Below are 21,535 nucleotides of genomic sequence, written 5' to 3' on the forward strand. Positions count from 1 at the left end.
AGCAGCCCGCTTGATTGGCACCCCATCTACAAACATTCACTCCCTCCACCACCGACGCACAGTGGCAGCAGTGTGTACCATCTACAAGATTCACTGCAGCAATGCACCAAGGCTCATTCGACAGCACCTTCCAAACCCGCGACCTCTACCAACTAGAAGGACAAGGGCAGCAAATACATGGGAACACCACCACCTGCAGGTTCCTCTCCAAGTCACACACCATCCTGACTTGGAACTATATTGCCGTTCCTTCACTGTCGCTGGGTCAAAATCCTGGAACTCCCTTCCGAACAGCACTGTGGGTCTACCTACCCCATATGGACTGCAGCGGTTCATGAAGGCAGCTCACCACTACCTTCTCAAGGGCAATTAGGGATGGGCAATAAATGCTGGCCTGGCCAGTGACGCCCACATCCCATGAATGAATTTTTAAAAAAATGCTTATCCAACTTCCTTTTGAAAGCCTCGATTGTATCTGCCTCCACCACACTCTCAGATATTGCATTCCAGATCCTAATTGCTCACTTCATAAAAAAAGTTTTTCATCGTGTTGCCATTGGTTCTTTGCCAATCACTTTAAATCAGTAAGTAAAATATTGAGGTTGCTGGAAATCTGAAGCAAAAACAGAAACTATTGCAAACACTCAGCAGGTCGGGCAGCATCTGTGGAGAGAAAGAAAAACAAGAGTTAACGTTTCAGGTCTGTGACCTTTCATCAGGACAGCTCTGTTGAAAGGTCACAGATCTGAAACACTAACTCTGTTTCTGTCTCCCCAACAGATGTTACCTGACCCGCTGAGTACTTCCAGCATTTTCTGCTTTATTATACCTTAAATCAGTGTCTTATGGTTTTCAACCCTTCAGCCAAAGCAAACAGTTTCTCTCTATCAACTCTGTCCAGACCCCTCATGATTTTGGACACCTCTTTCAAATCTCCTCTCAACCTCACTTCTCTAAGGAAAACAAGCCCAGTTTCTCCAATCTATCCACTTAACTGAAGTCCCTCATGCCCGGAACGATTCTTTTAAATCTTTTCTGCACCCTCTCTGAAGCCTTCACAATACGTCAGTTGAGGCCGAAACAGAGTTTTATAAAGATTCATCACAACTTCCATGCTTTTGTACACTCTGCCTCTTTTTATAAAGCCCAGGATCCCATATGCCTTTTTAACCACTTTCGCAACCTGTCCTGCCACCTTCAACAATTTGTATACATGTAGCCCTTGGTCTTTCTATTCCTGCATCCCCTTTCAAATTGTGCCCTTCATTTTATATTGTCTCTCCTCTTTCTTCCTAGCAAAATATACCACTTCATACTTAAATATCACCTGCCATGCATCCATCCATTCCACCAGCCTATGGTCCTTATGAAGTCTTATCACTATCCTCCTCACACTTCACAATATTTCCAAGTTTTGTTATCTGCAAATGTTGAAACTATGTCCTGAACATAGGAGGGAGGAAGTGTTGGGTATTCTAAAGGGCATTAAGGTGGACAAGTCCCCAGGTCCGGATGGGATCTATCCCAGGTTACTGAGGGAAGCGAGAGAGGAAATAGCTGGGGCCTTAACAGATATCTTTGCAGCATCCTTAAACACGGGTGAGGTCCCGGAGGACTGGAGAATTGCTAATGTTGTCCCCTTGTTTAAGAAGGGTAGCAGGAATAATCCAGGTAAGTATAGACCGGTGAGCCTGACGTCAGTGGCAGGGAAGCTGCTGGAGAAGATACTGAGGGATAGGATCTATTCCCATTTGGAAGAAAATGGGCTTATCAGTGATAGGCAACATGGTTTTGTGCAGGGAAGGTCATGTCTTACCAACTTAATAGAATTCTTTGAGGAAGTGACAAAGTTGATTGATGAGGGAAGGGCTGTCGATGTCATATACATGGACTTCAGTAAGGCGTTTGATAAGGTTCCCCATGGCAGGCTGATGGAGAAAGTGAAGGCGCTTGGGGTCCAAGGTGTACTAGCTAGATGGATAAAGAACTGGCTGGGCAACAGGAGACAGAGAGTAGCAGTAGAAGGGAGTTTCTCAAAATGGAGACGTGTGACCAGTGGTGTTCCACAGGGATCTGTGCTGGGACCACTGTTGTTTGTGATATACATTAATGATTTGGAGGAAAGTATAGGTGGACTGATTAGCAAGTTTGCAGACGACACTAAGATTGGTGGAGTAGCAGATAGTGAAGGGGACTGTCAGAGAATACAGCAGAAAATAGATAGATTGGAGAGTTGGGCAGAGAAATGACAGATGGAGTTCAATCAGGGCAAATGCGAGGTGATGCATTTTGGAAGATCCAATTCAAGAGTGAACTATACAGTAAATGGAAAAGTCCTGGGGAAAATTGATGTCCAAAGAGATTTGGGTGTTCAGGTCCATTGTTCCCTGAAGGTGGCAACGCAGGTAAATAGAGTGGTCAAGAATGCATACGGCATGCTTTCCTTCATCGGACGGGGTATTGAGTACAAGAGTTGGCAGGTCATGTTACAGTTGTATAGGACTTTGGTTCGGCCACATTTGGAATACTGCGTATAGTTCTGGTCGCCACATTATCAAAAGGATGTGGATGCTTTGGAGAGGGTGCAGAGGAGGTTCACCAGGATGTTGCCTAGTATGGAGGGCGCTAGCTATGAAGAGAGGTTGAGTAGATTAGGATTATTTTCATTAGAAAGACGGAGGTTGAGGGGGGACCTGATTGAGGTGTACAAAATCATGAGAGGTATAGACAGGGTGGATAGCAAGAGGCTTTTTCCCAGAGTGGGGGATTCAATTACTAGAGGACACGAGTTCAAAGTGAAAGGGGAAAAGTTTAGGGGGGATATGCGTGGAAAGTTCTTTACGCAGAGGGTGGTGGGTGCCTGGAACGCGTTGCCAGCGGAGGTGGTAGATGCGGGCACGATGGAGTCTTTTAAGATGTATCTAGACAGATACATGAATGGGCAGGAAGAAAAGAGATACAGAACCTTAGAAAATAGGCGACATGTTTAGAGAGAGGATCTGGATCGGCGCAGGCTTGGAGGGCCGAAGGGCCTGTTCCTGTGCTGTAATTATCTTTGTTCTTTGTTCTTTAACACCCAATATTAATATACACCAATAAAAGCAGTAGTCCTCATACTGACCCATTGGTAACCCTACTGTATACCATCCTCCAGTCTGAAAAATAATAATTCACCACTACTCTGTATTTCCTGTCACTCAGCCAATTTTGTATCCATGCTACCACTGTCCTTTTTATTCCATGGGCTTCAACTTTGCTGGCAAGCCTATTTTATGGCACTTTATCAAGTGCCTTTTGAAGTCCATATACACCACATCAGCATTACCCTCATCAGCCCTGTCTATTACTTCATCAAAAAACTCAATCAAGTTAGATAATCCACGGAAATTTTCAGGAACCTTGGAAAAACAGTGCACCTGGCTGTTTCCCTTCAAAACTGGAGATAGACTGGAGATGGAGAGGTCTAAAGGATGAAACCACAGGACAAGGTTTTTAGTAGTATGCTGTACTTAATTCCGTCCTGATATAAGTCAAGTGAAACCATTATTCTCTCAGTTTCCACTATTGTTTCAGCAGATGATCTGCTAAAGATGTGGCAGGAGATCAGAAGAAACCCCACCAATATTCCAGGCAATAATGTGATATTGTGATATCATAATTGGTTCAACTGTAAGTACTATAATTGGAGGAATTGTAGAATCTATTTAGTAAATATTACTTAAATATTTTACACACAGATAATAGTATATGTATTTCTGAACAAAATTAAGTAACAGGAGGAAGATCACATGTATCTCTAGTTCATTCCGAGATTGTCTGTCATTTTGCTTAATGTGTACAAATGGATTCCCTAATTCCCTATGTTTTGTAGTATTCAGAATACTGAGTGGACTCAAATGGAGAATGCACTAGCGCTGCTGAGACGCTCAAGGCGGAAAAGCTCGCTGACAGCTTGACCTGTTACAACAGCTGGTGAATGTATTTCCTATAGGTCTAATGTCCTTAAAGTAACCTAATTTCAGTGATTTGGAGAACTATAGAATGGAGAAAGAATTAATTCCATTTTTCTTACCAGGCCTAAATGCTAAACTGTTTCACTATTTGATTCTTCACTTTAGAAATTTACAGTGAGCGGGAATGTAGTTAAGCCTTGTCTTTACTAGTTTAAAGGCACAGTTTTCACCTTTGATTTTATTTGGACTAGGAGCTGCACTGTGAATAATTTCAGGAGAATGGCTATTGCCAGGCAGAGTCTGGGAACTTTGCTTTACTAATAGTGACTGTATTTACAACTGATCACTTCAATGTTCCATTATAATGAATGAAAAAATTAATATTCTAAATTGCAGCACATAAACAACACAATAACGTCATCAAAGTCCTATAAATATATCACTGGAGTGTTCTATGGTTCCATGAACTGACAGCACAGACACCCAGCTCAGAAATTAGTGGGAAAACATCTAAAATATATCTATGATGTATCCATTAAAGCCCGAACTAGTAAAGTTATCTGACAAGCAAGACAAACATTTCTGTTAGTAAAACATCATAACATGACAATGCAGTCAGTCCATTAACAAAGACAATCTGGACAATGTATTCCATTATGATTTTTATTTTACAGTTTAACATAGTCTAGACCATGGGACTTTCAAGAAATAGAACTGAATATCTGATGCCATGAGGCTATGAGAGATCAGATGTTAATGTGTTTATTGTATTGAATCCCTATATTTTTAAAAAAACAGTAGCTCTTTTCACTTATTGGGTTCCCATTTCATCATTATTCCCCAGTCTAGAGGACACATCAGAGATCTGATCTTGAACTGTTGAGCTATCCCTTGGTGTTGGACACGTTGACTCACCTTTCATAATCTCCCTCTTTCAAAATCACTCGCAAAGCAACAGTCTGAGATCAAGAGCAAACCCATGAGAATTACATAGAAACAGACCATTCAATGCAGGTACTTATCCTCCACATGAGCATTAGTCTTAATGCCATGTGCATGGGGTATTCCCAGATCCCAACATTCACTTTTACCTATCCAGCCTACTTTTAAATATTGACATGGTCTCTGCTTCAATCACTAACTCCAGTAATACATTATTAAACACAATGCATGCATTTATGAAGCATTTGGGTTTCTTTAAATAGTATTTAGTCTTAATAACTAAATCCATTATTAAAGTGTGTGACATCCAAATTTATTACCATGTTAATTAGTTTGTGCATCTCTTAAAAAAGAAATTAAATGCATTTACATACGGGCACATCCTCCTTCTTGGAAGTTGTAGAAGCCGAGCGCACATCTATCACATTTCTGCCCTGCCACTCCAGGCTGGCAACGGCATTGGCCTCTATCATCACAGTCAAATGATTTTGATCCAAAGGAATTGCAATTACAGGGAATGCAGCCTCTTGAAGAATGCAGATGATAAGTTCCACTCTATAAAAATGTAAGTAAATAGTTATCAACAATCAACATAAATATGGAATAAATCACAATCTAGCAAATATCTGAATCCAAAATGCAATGAGCCAGTAATCCTACTTTTCTTTAGAATTATATATTTGTTTACACTACAGGGAGAAATCAAAACATATAAAGCTAGAATTTACTATTGGTGATATGAGCAGATGAACATTTAAGGTGTTTGCTTGACAATTGTTTTCCCAGTGCTTTAACCAAAGTGTTAATGCATTTGTATCTAACACTTCAATGATGGGCTAGGATTTTATGCAAGAGGCAGGACTCCCAGCACCGGGCCGAAAGGTCAGGGAGAACCCTGCCTCTGCATTTTTTCAGCCTCATTGGTGGGGCGGGGGAGGATAGGGGAGGGGATTTGCACTGATAATGAAGCTTAAACTTTAATGTTTTAACACCTGTCCCTTTAAAACTAGTAATTAAAATGCGGGGCTTGAGGCCCTTTAAAAATAGCGCCAGCATGTGCACAGTGGCGCCGGATGCCGTTGCCGGGGACGGAGCGGCCGTCCCCTCTACATCAGCAGGAGCAGCCGCTCCATTTAAATTGAGCCCTGCATGAAATATCGCGAGGGCTCAGCGATGGCGCATCTGTGCCTGAAGGCCGCCGACCTCAAAGCAGACCGCCTCCATGTGCGGCACGCAAATAAAATTCAGCCCAAGGATTTTTTAAACCACATTATTCATATAGATACATAAATATAGAAAAAGTTGAAAATATGCAACAGATCATTCTTCATCTGAAAGAAAAGTCACAATCCTGCTGTACATTTCCAGTAGTTTCTGTTTTTATTTCCATTTTAGAGCTTTTTTAAAAAAAATCTCTAACTTTATATATTAGCAGCTAGCTGGAGAAATGAGTGAATAGAATTTAAAGTGTAATCTTCCAACTTTATGCTTTTAGTGGGGAATCTCAGTGTTGGTAGTGAAATTAGAATTTTTGGTGTAAGCTGTGTACAATTTTCTAAAAATTGAAAACAATGATTGGAAATCATCCAAAAATTACTTGCAACTTGCTTGGAGTTGATAGGCCAAATGGCCTACTCCTGTGCCATAAATGACTCTATGGGCTGGATTTTAAGATCCTGTCGCCATTCTCAGCGGCAGGCGATAAAATGGCAGCTCCCACAGGCGGCTCATTTACATAGCCAGGATGGCCCGTCCCCCCCCAATCTTGTGAAGGGGGCGGTCTGTCCACTGCCAGCAATGACGCAGCTGCCTGTGCAGAACTGCTGGTGCCATTTTTAAAGGGCAGCCAGTCCTGCAGGCAAATTTAATTTTTTAAAAACACACCACCCCCAAAATAAAATTATAATGCCCTTTCCCCACCCCCCAATAACAATTACATTAAGTATTTTCCTTTACTGCCCCAAAAACACTTACCTTTGAAATCTGACCTTCCCCCAGCCCCAGACTGTACCCATCCCCTATACTCATTATGTTTATTTGACCCCGTTGCCGTCCCCACCACACTAAAAATCTTTACTCCCTCCCCACCCCACCAGTGTCACACCTGTTTTACCCAGACAAGGTAGTGAAGGAACGGGAGTGCTGGCCGCTGCACTGAAGATCGCAGTGGGTCTGGAAGATTGAAGGTAAGTTTATGTTAATGTATTCATTTTATTGATTTAAATATGTAGATGCAGGTCCCGTCGCCCAGCAGCGGGGGGCATGGGGGGGGGGCCGTCACAGGGCCTTGCTGCTGCCGCAACCGGGCGGATCGGGCCAGGCCCTCCTAGTGTCGTGCTCCACGGAGGGCCTCTGCCAGAACAATCTTCCGTCCCTCCCCCTTGCCACGGAGCCCGACGTTGAGGGCTTGGTAAAATCCAGCCCTATGTCTCTATAAATGACTTTATAAAAGCAACAAAGAGAAAACTGTCAAAACACAACAGCATCGCAATGTCAGATGAAAAGAAATATGATGAAGTTAAATTATTATGCATTATTGTGCTGAGTACTGAGCTGAATGCAGTTTAAGTAAAATGTACATGCTATGCTGCTGTGATAATTTCTACTATTATATTTTGTTATAATCTCAAGAATGTTCAGTATACTACTTGTATCATTCACTGTCCCAGCTAATTATATTTGATTCTTTGAGTTTTCTTATTTTAACAATCAACAAATTGATCATTGTCTAAATTGTAATGTTGGATTTATATTTTAGACATAAGGCTGAATTTTATGAGCCTCCTTGATGGGTTCGGAGGCCAGAGGGCCCATCACCTCGCCGTTGCAATTCAATAATGGCGTGACGCGACATGCTGAAGATGGTCTTCCTACCCAGAGGACAATTGAGGCTCTCAAGTGGCCTATTAAGGGCCACTTAAGGGCCTCTTCCTGCTGCCACTGCAATTTTACCCGCGGTGGGGAAGGCGGGGTGGGGGCCCTCCACCATGCAGGGAGGTTGCCCAATAAAAAGAGGCCCCAGCCGGGAAAACCAGCACCTCCTTGAACCACCCCTGTACTAAATGCCCACCCACCCCACTCCTCACCCTGGCAACCCTGCCTCACTCACCTTGGATCCGGGCTCCAGCGCTGGGCCTGGGTCCAAGGCCTCTTGCAATACCAGCTGTGACGCCGTTCCCAGTGATGCGCCGATACTGCTGAACTGCTGGCCTTCTGTTTGGCCAGCAGCTTTTGGAGGCAGGATCCCCGTCTTTAAAATGACAGAGATCCCGGTGCCAGGCTGTTAATTGGCCCGGCACCGTAGAATTGCTCCAGGGGGCTCCAGCTGGCCAAGGTGGGATTCTCCCTATTTTTTTGGCCTAGCGCTGGGAGCCCCGCTGTGGGCACAAAATTCAGCCCATATATTTGCTGCTTAGGTTAAATAGATTTAGGGAAAAGCATGATTAATCTTACAAATTAATGGAATAATGCTGATGTTACTTATATCATAATTCTGGAAATATATGTGGCACGTTTGATGCAATAAGTTCTTGCATTTGTACACTTTAGGGGAGATAGTGGAATATCTTTTGACACACACGGTATTACACATATCTTTACATTATACTTGAAATATGCATATTAGTACCTGCAAGACATTCTAGAATTTAACCTAATAGGATCAATAAATAAATAAAATGAAGTAATTTAATTAGCATTTCATTATAGTCATTTTCAACTCTGTATTAAGACTCTGCATGCTTATTTAATTCACAACATGCAAAATTATTAGTTTTCAAGCTTGCAGTCAACAAAAACTTGAAATATTCAAATTTGTTCAGTTGCTTCGTCAAGCAAATAAAATGCACCAATGATCCAAAAATATACACATTTCAATACTTATGCACCTTTTTATAGAGTAATACAAAACATGGGAATGGATAGATCATATGTAGCTTTTAACATCACTTTTACTGAGGAAATAATATCTTAAGTGGTTCTTATATCATTAAGAGCAGTAAATTCTGGATCAGGACCTATGCATCCCACTCCAGATATTGTCCAATGCAAAAAGAAAGAAGTGTTCTGAGCAACACACTTAAAACTCATAAAATTCTTTATCACTATGACAAAGGTCTCCATGTCAGCTGAGTTTTGATTGTAAAGTGCATCTATAATCCATTGCTTAGTTAGTTATTCAATTCGGTGATGCTAAATAAGAATACTGGAAAAGATAGATTGTGGCAGGTGAAGCATTTTCAAATTAATGTATTATCCCCTAATCAATGTAAAGGAAAATAAAGTAGCCTAACTCAAGTCACAGCTGGTACTATAATTCTTAGTGGTGATTTTAACTGAAGGCACACAACAGGTGAGCTGAACACACCCATGGCACGCCTGTTGTAACCTAAAAGGCATTTTGAGGCCTGGCCCTCATTTGCATGCAGCCTGCAAGCTCAGGGTGAAAAGTGGGCACCCTGTTGCAGCTTACTAGTTATAAGTGGGAAGGAAGTCAGCCAGGCTCCCAGATTGAGCCGGCTGATGGTCAGAGCACGGAAGAGCAGGAAGTGATTCTGGGAAGGCAGGATTTGTCCTGCTCCTTCTGGCCCCACCAAGAAAAAAAGGAAAAAAATTCTTGAACCACTTTCTGAAGTATCTCAAGCGGTCTCTTTAAGGACCTTACCCAAGCTGGTGGCAACTGGAGCGCAATCATAAACACAGTGGCAAGTGACCTAACACAATTTTTCAGGCCGTTATCAGCCCATTTATGCCTGGCAGAGGCTGTAAAGATCAGTTCCGTTGTGGAACAATGTCATCCATAATTAGGAATGGTCCAATCTCTGGTCAATACACCTCTCTGTACATCAGCTATTATTTGACTGGATATCATGATTAGCTCATCACTCGCTGGCTGCTTTGACCCCAAAAATTTGGAATTTCTCTCACAAGTAGCAGAAATTTATTTATAAATATTATTGGATTCAGAATGATGTCTTTTACAAATGATTGTATTTATTCTGTGAGCTGATACTGAAAACAATTTTTTTTAACTGAATACCACTATTTTCCACTTGAGGTTTCATTGTCCGATGATTGATAATGGTACTATCAAAAATCATTTTAGTGATTATTTGCAAGAGTCTTCTTTTCATTCAGACCCTCAATCCAAAATATTGCTAATAAGTAGGGAATTACTGAAAAATGGAAATAAATCACATGTAGGCAATTATTTCATACTCCACTGTTGCTTTATATTTAGTGATGCAGGGGAACTTACAATGCAAACATATTTTAAAACAAAATCATCTAACGTTTTCATAAAATGTCTATTTTATGTGATCTGTTGTTATGCTCACTGGTGCATGAAAAGGAGCTGTTTTATTTTTTCACCCAGAGCCAGCATCAAACACACTGATCAGGTTGAGTACAGAATAAACCTCAATCTCCTGTGTCCAATCATGGACTTGCACACAAATTCAGAAAGAGATGCCCTCAAGCACCACAATAATATTTTCCATCTATCATAGTATCCTCCTTGTACCCTAAGTGCTACAAATTTGTGCCAAATACTGTGCAGTTTTATGCTTGGCCCTTTGCCCAATACAAATTAGGTTAAGCCTATCCCAATTTGTTTAATGTAGTACCATGTAGCCAGTAGAAGATAGAAAACATTCACTGCATCAGTTTAGATTGAATTCAAATCCAGATTTAAAATCTTTAACATTGTATAGCTCTATAAAAATGTGCAATGACACTTATATTTCAAAAATGACTCATATTTTTTCTTAATCCACACAACATTATGAAGGAAGACACCGCACACAAGCATAATGCATTTTTACCCCTCTGGCAGAGGTTATGGCAGGCTTGTATGCACCACGTGGACAGCCACCAATGCCAGTTGCCCACCACCGTCGACGTTGGCTTTGAACGGGTTTTGCCATCTGTGAACCCTCATCGTACTGCTGTTCAAAGAGCTGCCTGCTGAGAGCACAGCGTTTCCCCAAGAAGCCTGGCTTACAGATACAGTTCCCTGTTTTGTCACACCGGAGTGACATGGAACCGATGGGACTGCACAGACATGGCATGCAGACCTTCTTTTCATGATCCCACCAGCAGTTAGGCTTTAAAGTCCATCGAATAGAATATAAAAAAACACAAAAATCAAAGCAAGAACGTAAGACCAAACAGAGATGAATAATTTTCAATGCTGACCCAAGCTACTGTGAGATGAGCAAAGACATGATAAGCTCTCATAGTAACAAAAGGAATAGATTGAACAGAACTTTAAACAGACTTCAAGTTATTCAAAACTTAAGAACTATATAATTAAAGTAAAACCTGGGCCCTGACCTTTTTCCTTCTTATTTCCTTATTTGTTTTCGTTTCACACATAAAGAAAGAATTTGCATTTCTGTAGCACTTTTCACAACCTCAGGACATACCAAAACACTTTACAGGCAATGAAGTGTAGTCACATTTGTAATGTAGGAAACGTACCACACCCCATCCTTGATAAAAATGTATGAACCAACTTTCCAGTCATTTGGGAAAGTTGCTTTGAAATGGATACTAAGTGCTGTGTGAGTGTAACATGAGTTAGCACTTCCTCTGATATACCATCTCCCATAACCTCCCTAGGGGATGCATCTCACCTCCATTCAGCACCTCCTAGGTGGTCCAGTGAGATCAGGGGATTACCCAGGTAAGAATGACTGGGGAGACCTTGAATCACTTGTATTTCACAAAGCATGAATGAACTGATATCCAAGGAATTTCAACTAAAACCAGGCTTTTAAGGCTTATATCTAAATGCAATAGGTGTCAACAAAGTTTCTAACTGAAATATATGTAGCAAGAATGACAAATCTATGATGCAATAAGAACATGAGCCAATAATGTGGCCTACAGTGCTAAAGCACTTAGGCGCAGCGGATATGGGTACTTTGCATGACTGAATAGTGAATATCTGAAGCACTGGTTAGGTACTCCAGCATTATGGGGGGTGCGACTAAGTTGAATAACTGCTGGGGTCTTAATGAGGATCGCACCAGTGTGTTCACAAGTTTCAAGTGCTAAGAACACTTGGGTATTCCAATAGGAGGCACTGAGGACATTGGCATTGAATAGGCCTTAGCATCCATTTTGTGATATATGTCTACCTGATGTGCATAATTTGCTTTGGTGCCATGTGTTAATATGAATTGAGTGTTCAACTGTATTCAGGTGGTGGGCAATATTTGGGGACCCACCTATGCTCATTTTTTAGGAACAGATTGAAAGATGTGTTGCTGGTTGGAGGTGCATGATATGTAATGTGTTTCTGTGTAAATAAAAGCTTGTAAGTGTATAAAGACTAAGCTCCAGTCCTATCCTTCACTGCCTGGCTATCTGAGTTGTGACACTATGGGTCACATTACTGACCCTATGATTTTGATGTATACAGCTTTGTCATTCTTCCCACTTTCTAGTTTGGAGTAGGCACTTCAAGGGAAGCCTGCAAGTAAGGATTATGTTCTGCCTTGCTGAGTTCCCTCTCTAGTCACCCTTTGCTCAAGTACCTCTTTGCTCACAGCTGTGGAGATTACTATGTGGCAGTTGCTAGAGTTTAATATGTTACAACTGCAGTGAGACCATGAACATGAAAATACGAAATATGGACCCCCAGAACAATTTAAAGAATTACAAAACAAGATATCACATATTAAGACTTTTATTATAACAACTAAACTAAAAGAAACACCCATTAACTGAACAGTATTTTGTAAGTAGCTGATACCCCAAATTACAAAGAAAGGTATTTTCTTATTAAAGTACACAGGATCCTCGCACACACTTTTACATTACACAGTCCTTTTTGATGGTGAAATCTTTGCAGTTAAAAATCCCAAACTCCTCCCAGTTGCAATGGGTTAGATCTTCCAGACCTTTTCAAAAACCAATGTCCTCTTTGCTCACTTCTCCAGGCACTTTTGACTCGGACATCTGTGAATAAGGCGATTCCTGGTGATCCTGCTAGTCTTCTACTTCTCTCCAAGCTTCAACTTTCAAAACAGCTTCAAGTCTTTGCAGCCTTTCACTGTCTCAGGCTTTAAGGAACAGGTGTCCCCTCTCTCCCTCACTTTTGAGGCTGTAACCACTGGTTGTCTTCCCTACAGCCTACTCGAAGGCTGCAACTGTTGGATTCCCATCTTACAGCCTGTTTGCCTTCAGAAAATCTGTTAAATTCATCTGGACTCAAAGGCAATAGCTTATTGTCCTGTTCAGAAGTCTGGTTTCACACAGCTACCTGGGCCTTGCATTGTTCCCACGTATTAAGAGCTGGTTGGTACACTTGCATCTGCAAAATCACTGACTCCTTGTTTATCACCCGAAAGCCGAGGAGGGTGAAAACCCATTGTTTTTCATTTGTAACCCCTGCAGTCTCTGTGGTTTTCTTTTAAAAAAAAGTATTTTATCTGTGTTCTCTGTTGTCCTAGTAACCAAGATTTCTGGAATCCACTTAAACTTTTAAAAATCCCAATTTTTAAACATAATCATGTTACAAAGTTTAGCGGTTATAACACCTTCCCACTAAAAATAGAAAATTCATTACCATAGGAATGATTTTTCTTACAACGTAATCACATATAATATAATCACATATAACATTGTAACACTTTCATTATTAGCATTTTACATCTTACACAGGTAACTTCAGTATTTTACATTTCTGAGTTGTTTGCCTCCATGATACCCTTTCTTTAAATTCTGGTTAGAGCTTGCATTACATTACAATCTTGAGGGTAAATGTTTGTAACATTAAACTCCACCAAAATAATCTAGCATTCTTGGTTTTGAACTTTTCTCGAAAACGTAAAAGATTATGATTGGTGTAATTTCCCTTTGGCCAATATTGACGTATACTTCAAAATGTTGAAGGGCCAATCCGAGACCTAAAGCCTCCTTTTCAATAGGGGAGTACCACTTCTGGTACTTAGAGTTTTCTAGAAAAATAATTGATTGGTGATTCCGTTCCAGTAATACTACTCCTACATTACTAACATCAATAGCTACCTTAAAGGTCTTTCTAAAATTTAGCGCCGCTCGAATGGGTTTGTTTATTAAAATGGCCTATAACCTTTCCAATGACATTTGAAAGGATTCTGTCCACTGGACCTAGATTTCAATGGTTCCCCAGGCAAAGGTAACAAAATTAACACCTTGGGCTGGATTTAATGGGCCCCCGGAGACAGGATAGGGGGACCCACAGAATTGTGATGGGAGGTGGCAGGCGAGTGCCCATTGCCTTCCTGTCGCACCACAATAAAGTCGGGTGGGAAAGGCCGAAGATGGCCTTCCCACCCAGAGGCCAATTTAGGCCCTTAAGTGGCCTATTAATAGTGCGGGGTGGGTAGGGGGAAGGGGAAGGTGGCCTGGTGAAATGAGGCGAGCTCCCTGCGGGCTCAGTGGGCAATTGTGGCCTACGGAGGGCCCCCACCGGCATAGACCCCACCTCCCGTAACACTCCCACCTGCACTCATCGCCTGCCTTCCCTCTGCCATCAGTGGGTCCTGCTGGACTGGCCCCAGTGACCCCCCCCCACCAACCTCTGCCCTCACTTACCTACTCTCCAAGTCTCCAGCTCTGGGCCTGCTACCAGGCCTTCTGTAGTAATGGCAGTGGCCACTGCTCCCGGTGGTACTGCCAATACTACTGAGCTGCCAACCCGTTGATTGGCTAGCAGGGTCTTGGAGGTGGGCTCCCCATCCTTAAATGGGCAGGGATCACCGCACCAGGCAGTTAATTCTCTGAGTGTCATAGAATCGCACCGGGAGGCTGCCAAAAGGTCAAGGTGTCATTCCCCTCATCTTTTTGGCCCAGCACTGGCTGCCCATTTGGCGAGACAAAATCCAGTCCCTTGTCTCCAGGCTGGAAACTGCGTACTTTAGCTGTTCTATTTGCCTGGGTTTCATCACTTGCTGAGAAACCTTGAGATGTTGTCTGGCCATCTCACAAACTTTTGTGCGTCTCTCTTGAAACTCTGACACATAATCTAAGACGGTAGTTTCGTCTTCCAGTGCTAAAAATCTCTCCTTAATGAATTTAAGGGGACCCCTAATCTCATGCCCACAGACCAATTCAAATAGACTGAAACCAGTGGACTCATTTGGTGTGTCTCTGGTGGCAAATAATAAAAATGATATCCCCTTATTCCAATCATAAGGATACTCAAAACAATAAGCCTTTATTGTACTCTTTAGTATTTGGTGTTATCTTTCCAAAGCACCTTCTGACTGCAGAGTATAAGTGGACAATTTGAGCTGTTCCACTCTCAAATTACTCATGACCTCTTTAAACACCCCTGACATGACATTTAATCCCTGTTCTGACTGAATTTCTTTTGGCAATCCATATCTAGCAAAAGAGTGAATTAAACCTTCAAACAGATCTTTGTTTGTCATCTTTCTCAAAGGTATTGCCTCTGGAAACATAGTGGACAAATCCATGATGGTTAGGACAAACTTGTGACCTGACTAAGCTGTGGGTAAAGGTCCGACAAAATCCAAGAAAACCCGACTCAAAGGTTCGTCAAAAGGGGCTGGTTTAATTGAAGACTACGGCTTCCCAACTACCTGACATGTAAGGCAAGTTATTCAAATTTCAACCGCATCCTAATGCAAGCTTTGCCAATAAAATTGTGCTACCCACATGACCTGCTACTGGGACCTCATGGGCAACTCTCAAAATTTCACTACGGTATCCCAGGGGAACAACAACTTGATGAACTATACCCTAAACCTCCTCAGCGGATCTCTCTGAGGTTTCTACTTTATCACTAAAATGCCATTCTTAATATAATAGCACTCAGGGACCTGTTCCGCCTCTGCCGCAGAACATGCCATTTGAGACAAACTTAACTCAGGGTCTGTCTGTTGGGCTTCAATCAAAGAACATCTGCTAAACAATTCACCACTGCTAGCCATGGAGCCTTTTCCACCAGTATCCTCATTTAAGTCCTTGAAAAATAGTTTCAGCCAACCAAACACCCAGATTGTCCTCAGCTGTCCTCACCCAGCTGAATCCTTCTGAACTTGTTTAATTTTATGAGCCTGGGATTTTTTTCACTCCACAATCTGGGAATATTCCAGGAAATGGAACAGATAAATAACCTCTCTCAATGCCCCGTACCATGATTTTCACATACATAGCACTATTGGAGGAGATCTAGATCCTTTGCTATCACTAATGACTGAGCTGCCCCTGTATCTCTAAGCAGCACAATTGGCTTGCCTGCCAAATATGGGGACACCGTACCCCTCAACACAAAACTTCTGTACCTTTCAGGGACCTGACTTAAGTCATTAGCACACAGGGGAGCACATTTCTGTTCACTGTCTAACATCGCCAAAATCACTGACCTGTCACCAGCGCCACCTATTTGTGCATCCTTTTCAGGACTGGCTTTTGATCAACTGACCAGAGCTATGGGCTTGCACTTTAACTTCCAGAATTCTGATTTTGTGTGCCCTCTTTTATTACAAAAATCACATGTTGTTCCTTTTGGCTCAATCCTAGTCTCCTGACTATCTTTTTTTACCACTCTGAGGGTTGCCTGTATCCTTTCTCTCACGAAAACCAAATCTCTTCTCATTATCCCCCCTCCTATCTTTTCAACTCCTCTGGAAGTTCCCAAACTGAGAACTGTAACTACTGCATTTGTGGGTCAATTCATAATCATCCGCCAACACTGTGGCATTCCTTATTTTACCAACTTTATGTTCTTCCAGGTGGGATCATATTCCTGCAAGGATTCTATTTTTTAATTCCTCCATTAGGATTACTTCCCTAAGGCTTTCAAAGTCTTGTTTGATCTCCATGGACCGATACCAACAATGAAACACCATTTCCTTCTCTCTAACAAGTTCCATAAATGTCTGGCCCTGTTCCTTTTTAATTTCCTGAGTTTTTGCCTGTAGGCCTCTGGTACTAACTCAGGAGCATTGAAAACTGAATTTTTAACCACTTCATAATCATAACCCCTAATGTAATTAGTATTTTTTAAAGGGAGTAACTAAATTAATTTAAAGCTAAGTCATGGCAGGACAGCTCACACCCGTGGTATGCTCCTCCTGCGCTATGTGGGAAATCAGGGATGCTTCCAGTGTCCCTGACAACCATGTGTGCAGGAGGTGTATCCATCTGCAGCTACCCGCATTATGGAGCTAGAGCTGCGGGTGGATTCACTGTGGAGCATCCGTGATGGTGAGGACGTCGTGGATAGCACATTTAGAGAGGTGGTCACACCGCAGGGAATGGTAGCACAGGCAGAAAAGGGATGGGTGACCACCAGGCAGGGTAGTAGGCGCAGGCAGGTAGTACAGGAGTCCCCTGAGGCCATCCCCCTCTCAAACAGATATACCGCTTTGGATACTGTTGGGGGGGGGGATGACTTCCTAGGGGAAAGCAGCAACAGCCAGGTCCGTGGCATCAAGGATGGCTCTGCTGCACAGCAGGGAAGAAAAAGGAGTGGAAGAGCTATAGTGATAGGGGATTCTATCGTAAGGGGTACAGATAGGTGTTTCTGTGGCCGCAAACATGACTCCATGATGGTATGTTGCCTCCCTGGTGCTAGGGTCAAGGATGTCACGGAGTGGCTGCAGGACATTTTGAAGGGGGAGCAGTCAGAGGTCGTGGTACACATTGGTACCAATGACATAGGTAGAAAAAGGGATGAGGTCCTGCAACAAGAATTTAGGGAGCTAGGTAGCAGATTAAAAAGCAGGACCTCTAAGGTTGTAATCTCTGGATTACTCCCAGTGCCACGTGCTGGTGAGTTTAGAAATAGGAGGATAGAGCAGATGAATGTGTGGCTGAGGAGATGATGCAGGAGGGAGGGCTTTTGTTTCCTGGATCACTGGATCTGTTTCTGGCAAAGGTGGGACCTGCACAAGTTGGATGGATAGCACCTGAACTGGAATGGGACAAGCATCCTTGCTGGGAGATTTGCTAGTTCTGTTGGGGGGGTTTAAACTAATTTGGCAGGGGGATGGGATACAGACTGGAGGTACAGTAGGGGGTAATATAGAACAGAAAGTGAGTCTGCCTGGAAGGCAGAGCAAATATAGACCTGGTAAGGCACAAGGGAAAATGCAAGGTTGGATTGCATCTATTTCAATGCAAGGAGTCTAACTAGTAAGGCAGATGAGTTGAGGACGTTGATTAGCACATGGGATTATGATATTATTGCGGCCACAGAGACATGGTTGAGGGAGAGACAGGACTGGCAGCTCAATATTCCAGGGTATAGAATCTTCAGGCACGACAGGGGAAGGATAAAAGAGGAGGTGGCATTGCACTATTGATCAAGGAGTCAATTACTGCAGTAAGGAGGGATGACATCTTAGAAGGTTCCTCAAATGAGGCCATTTGGGTAGAACTTAAAAACAAAAAAGGGGCAATCACTTGGCTGGGCGTGTACTGCAGGTCTCCAAACACTCAGGGAGAGATAAAGGAACAGATATGTAGGCAAATCTCTGAGAGGTGTAAAAATAATAGAGTAATAATAGTAGGGGATTTCAACTTCCCCAATATTAACTGGGATAGTCTTAGTGCAAAAGGCTTAAAAGGGACGGAATTCTTAAAAGGCGTACAGGAGAGCTTTTTGAGCCAGTACGGAGAAAGTCCTATAAGAGAAGGGGCAGTACTTTGGGGCGGCACAGTGGCGCAGTGGTTAGCACCGCAGCCTCACAGCTCCAGCGACCCGGGTTCAATTCTGGGTACTGCCTGTGTGGAGTTTGCAAGTTCTCCCTGTGTCTGCGTGGGTTTCCTCCGGGTGCTCCGGTTTCCTCCCACATGCCAAAGACTTGCGGGTTGATAGGTAAATTGGCCATTATAAATTGTCCCTAGTATAGGTAGGTGATAGGGAAATATAGGGACAGGTGGGGATGTGGTAGGAATATGGAATTAATGTAGGATTAGTATATAAATGGGTGGTTGAAGGTCGGCACAGACTTGGTGGGCCGAAGGGCCTGTTTCAGTGCTGTATCTCTAAATTAAACTGAACTAAACTAAACTAATCCTCGGGAATGAAGCCAGTCAAGTGGTAGAAGTGTCAGTGGAGGAGCATTTCGGGGGATAGTGACCATAACTCTGTAAGATTTAAGGTAGTTATGGAAAAGGACAAAGATGGACCAGAAATAAAGGTACTAAATTGGGGGAAGACCGATTTCAATATGATAAAACAGAATCTGGCCAAAGTGGACTGGGAGCAGCTACTTGTAGGAAAGTCTACACCACATCAGTGGGAGTCATTCAAAGAGGAAATTGTGAGAGTTCAGAGCCAACATGTACCCATTAAGGTGAAGGGCAGGACCAACAAGTCCAGGGAACTCTGGATGTCAAGGGATATAGAGGATTGGATCAGAAAAAAAAAAGGAGGCTTATGGCAGATCCCAAGCACTGAAAACAGCACAGGCCCTGGAGGAGTATTGAAAGTATAGGGTGGCACTTAAAAAAGTAATTAGGAGAGCAAAGAGGGGACATGTAAAAACACTGGCGGGCAAGATAAAGGAAAATCCCAAGGCGTTTTATAAGTATATTAAGGGTAAGAGAATAACCAGGGAAAGAGTAGGGCCCATTAGGGACCAATATGGCAATCTTTGTGTGGAGCCGGAGGACAAAGGTGAGGTTTTAAATGATTACTTTTCATCTGTGTTCACTATGGAGAAGGACAATGTAGGTGCAGAGATCAGGGAGGGGGATTCTGATATACTTGAACATATTAACATTGAAAGGGAGGAAATATTAGCTGTTTTAGGGGGCTTAAAAGTGGATAAATCCTCAGGCCGAGATGAGATGTATCCCAAGCTGTTATGTGAGGCAAAGGAGGAGATAGCAGGGGCTTTGACACAAATTTTCAAATCCTCTCTGGCCACAGGAGATGTACCAGAGGACTGGAAGACAGCGAATGTGGTACCATTACTCAAGAAGGGTAGTAGGGATAAACCAGGTAATTACAGGCCGGTGAGTCTGACATCAGTGGTAGGGAAAATATTGGAAAAAATTCTGAGGGACAGGATTAATCTCCACTTGGAGAGGCAGGGATTAATCAGGGATAGTCAGCATGGCTTTGTTGGAGGGAGTCGTGTCTAACTAACTTGATTGAATTTTTCGAGGAGGTAACTAGATGTGTCGACAAGGGTAAAGCAGTAGATGGAGTGTACATGGATTTCAGTAAGGCTTTTGATAAGGTCCCGCATGGGAGATTGGTTAAGAAGGTAAGAGCCCATGGGATCCAGGGCAATTTGGCAAATTGGATCCAAAATTGGCTTAGTGGCAGGAGGCAGAGGGTAATGGTCGAGGGCTGTTTTTGCGATTGGAAGCCTGTGACCAGTGGTGTACCACAGGGATCGGTGCTGGGACCCTTGCTGTTTATAGTGTACATTAATGATTTAGGCATGAATATAGGAGGTATGATCAGTAAGTTCACAGATAACACAAAAATTGGCAGCGTTGTAAATAGTGAGGAGGAACTCCTTAGATCACAGGGACATATAGATGGGCTGGTAAGATGGACGGAGCAGTGGCAAATGGAATTTAATCCTGAAATGTGTGAGGTAATACATTTTGGGAGGACAAACACGGCAAGGGAATATACAATGGATGGCAGAACCGTAGGAAGTACATAAAGTCAGAAGGACCTTGGTATACTTGTCCACAGATCACTGAAGGCAGCAGCACAGGTAGATAAGGTGGTTAGGAAGGCATATGGGATACTTGCCTTTATTAGCCGAGGCATAGAATATAAGAGCAAGGAGGTTATGATGGAGCTATATAAAATGCTAGTTAGGCCACAGCTGGAGTACTGTGTACGGCTCTGGTCACCACACTATAGGAAGGATGTGATTGCACTGGAGAGGGTGCAGAGGAGATTCACTAAGATGTTGCCTGGGCTGGAGCATTTCAGCTATGAAGAGAGACTGAAAAGGCTAGTGTTGTTTTCCTTGGAGCAGAGAAGGCTGAGGGGGGACATGATTGAGGTGTACAAGATTATGAGGGGCATTGATAGGTTAGATAGGAAGAAACTTTTTCCCTTGGCGGAGGTGTCAAGAACCAGGGGGCATAGATTTAGGGTAAGGGGCAGGAGGTTTAGGGGGGATTTGAGGAAGCATTTTATCACCCAGAGGGTGGTTGGAATCTGGAACGCACTGCTTGAAGAGTTGGTGGAGGCAGGAACCCTCACAACATGTAAAAAGTATTTAGATGAGCACTTGAAATGCCATAGCATACAAGACTACGGGCCAAGTGCAGGAATATGGGATTAGAATAGTTGGGTGCTGTATGGCCGGCACAGACACGATGGGCCGAAGGGCCTGTTTCTATGCTGTATGAATCTATGACTTGACTGTTCCTTCGAAAGTGTTAAACATACCTAAAATACTTTCCCCCCTATTACACTTCACAACAAAATTGTCCAACTTTCCTTTAGCCATTGCAACTTCATAGCAATTTTTCAAACAACACAAAGTACATTTCAACTCCTTCCTCACTGAATTTAGGCACTAAACAAATATTCCTTGCCGAATCAAAATCAGGAGTTAATTCGTATTCATTCTCTAACCTTCCTGCCACTCCCTGTTCGCAGAAACCAAGTTTTTCCCTGTCCAGTGTAAATTTCC

General features: G+C 42.7%; 1 protein-coding gene across 2 annotated transcripts in view; it reads right to left on the reverse strand.

The window, feature by feature from the left end:
- Nucleotides 1–21,535, reverse strand: part of lama2 (laminin, alpha 2) — a 527,518-nt gene that overhangs the window by 179,408 nt on the left and 326,575 nt on the right. For both annotated transcript variants that reach the window (XM_068025161.1, XM_068025160.1), the window contains exon 21: nucleotides 5,270–5,450. In XM_068025161.1, the coding sequence (XP_067881262.1) occupies nucleotides 5,270–5,450 (181 nt within the window). The remainder of the gene's footprint in view (nucleotides 1–5,269; nucleotides 5,451–21,535) is intronic.

This window comes from Heterodontus francisci, chromosome 3, assembly GCF_036365525.1.
Source record: "Heterodontus francisci isolate sHetFra1 chromosome 3, sHetFra1.hap1, whole genome shotgun sequence".
Taxonomy (NCBI): Eukaryota; Metazoa; Chordata; class Chondrichthyes; order Heterodontiformes; family Heterodontidae; genus Heterodontus; species Heterodontus francisci.